Source organism: Buceros rhinoceros, unplaced genomic scaffold (assembly GCF_000710305.1).
Source record: "Buceros rhinoceros silvestris isolate BGI_N320 unplaced genomic scaffold, ASM71030v1 scaffold35319, whole genome shotgun sequence".
Lineage (NCBI taxonomy): Eukaryota > Metazoa > Chordata > Aves > Bucerotiformes > Bucerotidae > Buceros > Buceros rhinoceros.
Genome location: NW_010431510.1, coordinates 6,622 through 14,544, shown reverse-complemented (window position 1 = coordinate 14,544; position 7,923 = coordinate 6,622). Strand labels below are relative to the sequence as shown.

General features: G+C 45.0%; 1 protein-coding gene across 1 annotated transcript in view; it reads right to left on the bottom strand.

Annotated features, from left to right (window-relative positions):
• Positions 1-4,354: 4,354 nt before the first annotated feature.
• Positions 4,355-7,923, bottom strand: part of RTCB (RNA 2',3'-cyclic phosphate and 5'-OH ligase) — a 10,132-nt gene continuing 6,563 nt past the window's right edge. The window contains exons 9-13 of the mRNA XM_010143455.1: positions 7,897-7,923; positions 7,106-7,294; positions 6,552-6,662; positions 5,769-5,888; positions 4,355-4,693 (exon numbers count right to left, since the gene is read on the bottom strand). The exon at positions 7,897-7,923 is cut by the window's right edge and continues 1 nt beyond it. Of these exons, the coding sequence (XP_010141757.1) occupies positions 4,586-4,693; positions 5,769-5,888; positions 6,552-6,662; positions 7,106-7,294; positions 7,897-7,923 (555 nt within the window). The 3' untranslated portion in view covers positions 4,355-4,585. The remainder of the gene's footprint in view (positions 4,694-5,768; positions 5,889-6,551; positions 6,663-7,105; positions 7,295-7,896) is intronic.

Genomic DNA, 7,923 nt, shown 5'->3' with positions numbered 1-7,923 from the left:
AAAGCCTGGCCAACCCAGCTTCCCACCTGACACAGACACTGGCTCACTGGGGCAGAGAACGGAAAACTGGAGAGCCTGGGCTCACACTTTGTATCCCCAACATAAGGCACAGCTTGTGCAGGGAAAAAAAAAAGAATCAGTGCCTCAGTTTCCTCAGCTGCTGAGAGAGGGGAGAAAGATAGAAAACGTTTTCCCCCCTTTCAGTCATCCACGGAGCCTAAGCAGAAAGCAGGCTGCTGGCTGTAGCTCCACTGGGGTGGAAGAAAGGTGGGAATAGCAACCAGGGCTGCTCTTGGCACCTCTTTATAGGAACAGGCTCCATCACAAGGCAGAATCAAACACCTCACTCTGTGAGGGCAGCCCAGCCCCTGCATGTCTTCTGCTCAGCTAGTAAATGTTACATTAAGTGCTGGCAGATGACTCAATTTCCCTTTCTTGGTCCTAATCTCTGCAATTAAGACCAGTGATTATTTTGGTTTCTGAGCTTTATATACAATGTGAACCAAAGCAGTCTCCTGGGGCTTTGGGAACGAGGGCGCAGGAAGCTGTGGATGTGCTCAGACCACGAAAGCCAGCGGCAGAAGATCAGGCTGGGGATTGCTTGGTTGGAGCCTGAGTAGGATGCGTTGCACATCTGCCTGGGGAGTTTAGGGGCTTTTCTGTACCCTCCGCTCTCCCATCTCACATTCCACTTGGCACTCCTCCCCGCTGCAGGGAATGACCCCCACCCTTCTGTTATGTATTTCAATTAAAAAACAAAACTAAAAAACCCATCATAAACCGCATAATTATTGGTGTTTTGTGAGTGCCAGGAGATTACTGCTTTCCTCTCCCTCCCACAGTGCAGGGGACAAAGCACCTGCGCTAGGTATCGCTCTGGCTGGACTTTTCCACTACACACTTTCCACTGCCACCTCTCCAAGCAGAAAACCAGAGGCACTGGTGATCAAAACCCCTCAAGCTAGGACAGGGCTTAAGAGAGCAAAGCCAGTGCCAGGTACAGGCAGGGCCCGGTGCTTAACCAAAGGGTTCCTTCTGCAAGAGGGGAGCGTGTTGGCACATGCTGCAGGAGGGATATGGCTTTGTCTGATCGCTTTGAAGACTGGGGGGTGGAGGGAGAAGAGAAGGAGGCCAGTTAAGTGTGTTTATGTTTGAGAGGAACAAAGGAGAGTGGAGGAGAGGATGGGAGTGCCTGCGCCAGAGATGTGTCAGAGATCATTTGTTCCTCCTGGGCCAGAACACCAGCCCGGGACCACCAGCGGAGGAGGAAGCGGGGAGAGGAAAGTTAGAGCAGAGAAAATGAAACTCTCAAGAGGCTTAGGATGGTGATGCAGGCTAGACACTGGGCTCCCAAACAGTGGAGTGTGCGATACAGCACCAAGAGGGACAGCACTGCAAGCACGTACCTTGCTAGGTCCTGTTTCCCTGGGGGGAGCCTGAGTTAGGGAGCCATGGAGCATGCAAAGTTTAACCAAGGTAAAGAAAAGGAGGCCATCAGCTGCACCCCAGTTCTGCCATCTGTTGTCCCACACAAAGTATAGAGCCCCCCATTTGCAAAACTGACAGGAGAAACTGCCTTCCCAGGGGGTCTCACACAGCCCAGGGGCTGCGTGCTGCCCCTTCTGCCTTGCACTGTACCCCAGCAAACAGGGGGATGCATTTAGAGGACTTTCTGAAACAGTCACCCACCAGCCTCAAGTGCTTTTGTCTTTGCTGCTTAGTGCTACACCAACAGTGACGAGAAGAGCACCTGCATGCAACACAGTCAGTTCCTAGCAAGAGAGGAAGCACTCGCCTGTGTTCGCTGTTGTGGCACAGCACCAGTCCCTCCAGCAAGCCTGGTGAGTAGAGAGAAGGAAGATGCCACTGAAGCCACCACCAGAGATGATACCTTCTACCTTCCAGAGGCAGTAGCTCTTTAAGTTAAACCATTTTGTTCTCAAGCAGAGGGGAAGATAAATGCAGTGAGCTATTTGTTCTCACTAAAAGGAAGCCTGCATCCAATTTTACTGCATTGGCTGCAGGCAGACCTAACGCAGACACCCTGTGCAAGCCCCAAGGCAGGCAAACCTTCTGCTGCAGGTCATCAGACAGTCAACTGAATTAGCTGCGCTTAGGCAGGGAATAGACCAGTGTCTGTGATTAGACACCAAAGCTTTTTCAGTCTTTTGGGGAAGGACGTCACACATTAACATGCATTTCTGAGTCCTCAGTAATTCTCCATGGAAGCAGAGATGGTTCAATAACCACACTGGATCTTTGGTGTTGCCAAAACGCTTCTGCAGATCCACCTATATTTCAGCATGTTCATTTTAATACTGTGTCCCTTCCTTACCTACTCTTTTTTAATTTTTTTTTTTTAAATTGAGTAGACAGCCTTATTTGCAGAAAAAAAGGTAAGACTCGAATTAGAAAAGCATCCAGCTTTAAACTAAGAGCTGGGAGACATCTTGCATTTTACTCTTACTTTTTTAGGTGGTTAGGAAACCAGAACTCTCCTCCACACACACACGCAACATACAACCAGAACTAGTACTAGCTTTGCTACAGGAAACCAAAACTGACAGCACTTCTTGCATTCTTGAATGCTAACACATAAACACTGATGATCAGAAGACTTAAGGCATACATGAGAGCACCTCCATGGTACACGATTTCTGCTTGTTGTGAAACTGAAATTTGTCTCTTAATAGCAACAGTAGGTGCAAGTTCAAAGGAGAACTGTTTGAGAAATGCTTCTTTATTTTTGAACATGAATGTTTGAAGGGTTCCCTTGCATTTCACATCACAGTCTGAAATATTTTTAGACAGAAACTTATGCATAGAGCATGCACTTCTGCAGAACCTTTGAGAGCAACAATCTGTCTTTCAGTCACTGGAGGCTAATTCACATTTCTAAGCGAAATGATTTTTGTTTTAAATTCAGCAAGTGTGTCCCAGACCTCAGAGATGGCAATGTGGAGCAATTCCACAGAAGCAAGCAGGGAAAAACAAGGAAGTGTTTGTAAAGTCAAACCCACAAGGACTCACAGCAGTGACTATTACTACATGTGCTGCTTCTGAACCTGCAGCAAATACAGTATCTGAACTTAAGAGGCTAGCAAGTACGAAGTGATTAAGACAGCAGTAAAATGCCATTATGCCTCCTGAGATCAACATGTTTCAGCCAAGATCCTGAATGTAAAGGGATATTTCATCAAAAGGCACTCGCGTTCTGTGATTCTGTGAGTCCATCAATCGCTATCTGCAAATTTTACACGAATCTCTGGCAGGGCTCCACTGTTTCCGTGAGGTTCTATTTTCCTCCAGCCGCCCTCTTGTGTCTGCATGCAGGCTTACAGGTGAGATCCATCCCCGACCCAGTGAGGTGGACCCAGCAGGTCCCAAAAATGGCAAATTGTAGTTATCCTACTCATCATAGCCAAGCTGAGAAAACAGCAGTGCATTGCCCTTCTCTTGTACCCTGCAAGAAATTCTGCTATCCGTACATTTATTTGCAAGATCCATCAGCTGAAGTCACAAAATGTGATTTCAAGTTCATATATGTACTTAAAAGTGGACATTTTAGCCACAGAATAAACATGACACAAACACACTGCAGCGTCCATCTTCCCACTTTATTTGTAATTCCCCAAATGATTCAGTGGAGATGGTCAACTTCCCCTCCAGAACTGGTTAATGAATGTAGAAGGAACATCAGAAGTCAAATCATACTGGGCCTGGTCCTGCAATAGGACTCACTTAAATCAGAGCTGCAGGATGCAGTAAGCATTATTATCCAATCCAACTCTTCGATGCTTAGGACTTTCCAAAATGCTGGATTAACAGATCTATTAAGTTGTTAATTCACAACTTTTACTGGGCAAACAAAACCTTTCAAAGCAACGCACTCAGTCCTACCAGCATTTCCAGAAGACTGTGGAACACCTACTTGTACTGAGCCAAGTACACCAGGTGCTGTGTTAAATGGGAGAGGGTGGGGGAAAAGGGGAGGACTGTGCCTCAAGCCCAGCTAGTCCCTCTCAACCCAAGCAGGAAACCACTCTGAACTCCCTATTTCTTACCCAATTGCCACAAAACATGAAACAATATAAGACTACACATAAAGGTATCTGCAAACAGAGCAACCTCTCCCTGCCCAGAAGCGCCTACTCTGCCCATCAGAGTACTTCTGTATGCAGAAAGAGCTCCAGGCACCCAGGTGTGGAGAAGGTCTGGTTCATACACCTTCTAAGCTGATGGAGGTGGTCTTGCAGCACAGTAATTAGTGATGATTCAGGCAAGTCTGAAGTCCTGCCTGTGGAATCATCAGGCAAATGGGGGAGGGACTGCGTATAAAAAACAAGACTTATTTCTTTGCCCTTTCCTCACAAGAAAGGAACACTATAAAACATGGAGGTCAGGGGGTATTAATTACACCTAGGAGTGGTTAAAAATAGGGGTATCCTCAACTGCCATGTTTCCAGAACAGGGGTGTGGTATCCGAGCATTCTACAGGGTCCAAGAGGTGCGGGAAGATGATGGTTCTAGTCAGTTTTGTGCAAGGCCTGGAGATGTTGGTGCAATCCTGCTGCCTTGTCAGTTCCTAACCTTTTATAACAGCAATAGGTCTCAGTTTAATGGCTTTCTTGCTGATGCCAGCTGCATGGCAGGTGTTAACCACATCTGTCACATTCTTATAAGACTCTGGTGCCTGGAGGGGGAAAAGAGAAAAAAAAAAAAAAAGACAAAACTGTAAACAACCCAAAGTCACAGGAAGTTAGATGTAGGCTTTTGAAATCCCTCTTCTCCTTGCAAACATAGAATCATATGAATTGAGAGTGTAGAAGTAGGTGAACATACTGAGAATCTGTATATAAGGTATATAATACCTTATATATCTAAGAAATCTGTGAGACACTTGGCTTTACAAAAAAGCTTTCGCCACATTTCAGATAAAACGCTACCTGCTTTGGTTGTGTTTTCCCCATGTTATCAGATAATCCAGTCCATCAGCATATGAGAATGCCAAGCCTCATAATCCGGCAGGAAGTCACTCCAACTTCCTCCTTACAGATAGCCTTTAAGATTTACCTTCACTGCCCCTTAGAGACAGGAATCAGTACCGAACTCTACAGCTTCCTGCTCCAGCATTCTGAAAAAGAAGCTGGTCTTGAACAGAGACTTTAATGTGATCAACATGTTTGTAAAACACTGACACTTTTAACAGCAGAGTCTCAATTGATCAACATGCTTCTATGAGTGAGGTTAGGAACAGAAAACACATCCTGTCGTGTTAAGGCAGAGGAACTGGAAGTCACAATATTCAAAGCTTTCTGGCCATTCAGAGCTCTCTTCTTGAGCAAATACAGGAATTAAAAGAGGCAGATCTCTCGTACACATGACAGCTGCACTGTGCAGAAAGCTTAAAGCTGGAGAACATATTCAAGAAGAGAATCTATAAAACAGACTTTTGTGATGCTCACACAAAATGTCTCAGGGTTGATAGTAGTTATCCCTATTGCCAGGCAGAAGAGGGAAAAAAACCACCCTCCCCCACACCCCAAACCTTTTAAACAGGCACTTCCCCTCACAGCATAATTTTAGGGACAGGGAAAATTTCACATCAATTTCTAAAAAAACTGGACAGCTCTATTGGGAATTGCACAAGCTGTGTATTTAGAGTACTAGTGATCACTTAGCACTGCAAAAAATCAAGTCACGGAGGGTCATTCAGCCAAGGCGCAAAACCCTCTGTTCCCTCTCAGATAATGAGGTATTAAACTCACTTCTTCCATGACCAGTTTGGGAGAAGCAACACGGATGGCAATGCCCATGTCAGCCAGCTTGTCCAATACATCCTGGAAGTCCAAGTTACGTCGAGATTTGGCTCGAGACAGTGCACGACCCTAGACAGCAGTTTTGTTAGTTCTATTTTTTGTAGTGGTTTGGAAAAACAGAACTCTTTCTTATTAAAGCAAAACATTATTGCAATATAAGCAAACACAGAATGGCTGAGGGCACAGACCACAGCAAGCCACAAAGACGTTAGGTGATGGGCTCCTGCAAAATCTCACATCTGGTATGACGGCTAGGAAAGTTTCACGTTATAACATGCTAGTCTGCAAGTGTCTTTTTACCCAAACCATTAGTCAGGGTTCAGGAGTTGGAGTTTCACTGGAAGCTATTTCTCTTCCTCAATCATCCTTGTCTCACACTGTAAATAACAGGAAAGAGAACACCTTCTTCTAACTACGGGAAGCCTCAGTCAATCCTTCTCGTTAGCTCAGAAATATCAGAATTTGGTAAAAGGAGTTCATTCTCCATATCTTCATCCTAATCTTTTCCTTCTATAAGGGAGCATCCCCTGAATTTTCTTCAGGAGTCATCAAAACTATTCACTAAGGGACAAAGAGCACTTCAGCTTGCAGTCATCCCAGGCTGGGATTACTGGATTACTCTCTACTTGTATGACAAACAGATGAACCGCACGCTGGATGATCCTTGAACGACCTTGTTCTCTGCATGACAGTCCCATTTCAATCCCTTCCCAAAATGATTTTTTGACTTACAGCTCCATGGCAAGTAGTTCCAAAGGTTTCGGTCATGCCTTGCTCTGTGCCAGTAAGAACATAGCTACAGGTGCCCATGGTCCCGCCGATCAAAACAGGCTGTCCAGTCAGCTGTGGATGCAAGCAAGCATTAATTCGCCAAGAAAAAGCCTAAAAAAACTTGCTCTTAATAAAAGTCTGAGGGGAACCACAGAAAAGGAGGTTAGTCAGCCACCTGGTGTCAGGGATTCTGGAGAACTAACCACACTGAAAGATGCAGACCAGCAGCTCAGAAGACTAACGTCCAGCTGGCAGACAAGGCAGATCACTGAAGCCTGCCCTAGGTATGAAATACTTCCTTCCCTTTCTGATCTTTCAGCTGCTCTGGGTGCAGCGCAGAAAAGGAAGCTCAATGTCCCAAAGCTGTAACACAGAGACAAGCAGAATGTTGCCATCCCACTAGGGTTTCAGTGCTGGTAGCTCAAAAAAGGAACTCCCAGAATTTCTATCTGTTAGGGACTCAAAAGCTGCCCAATTCATTCATTATTCTCTTCCAATTTCCTTCTCTCACTTACCTGATAATCAACAGCGATAAGAGGATGGTGAGGAGGAAAGGCTCTGGTTGACCCTTTTCTGTGCACCAGCAGAGTCCGCTCCTTTCCATCCACTACATGTTGCTCCACTTTGGCAATGTTGTGAGACACATCATAGATAACATGCATATCAAGGTCATCTGGGGTTGTGTTGAAGACTTTGGCAAAGGCCTAAAAAGAAAGCAAACCAGGACTTGAAAGACACAGGTAACTGCTGTGTATATATATGTGGAAGATTTACAATCTTTTTAGGAATCAAAACCAACAAATTTTCTTCTAAGTGTTTCTTACTGATAAGTCAGTGATCTAAACACCTGGCATGGCAGGTAAGAAATTTCGGTCAAACTTCTCCACAACAGAATTGAATACAGCAGTGCCGAGTGTGACAGAGCTGGACTGTCTAGATTGTTTATCTGACCAGTGGCAGTTTTAACAGTAGAATTCAATCAGGTATCAGCTGGACAAATTCTTGCAACTCTGAAAACGATTACTTCAGCAGTGCAAAAAAAAAATTTTCTTGTATCCTCTTCTTGTTCGAGGCATTTTCAAAAATACTGCCTAAGTGGCTTCTGCAATTATAATCCAGTGACGTGGAGAGGTTTTAGATGGATTTCCATGATTGCAACTCTGTGTAAGTCTCTCCACAAAACAGTTAAAGAAGCACTAAAATGAAAATTACATTACATACTGCAGCTACTGCGGTTCCCATACGTCTGGGATAAAGCAGGAGATCGGTACCACAACATTTGCATCAGAGACAACTCTGCTCCTACCTGTCTTGTTAGAAAAGTCATAGAAGA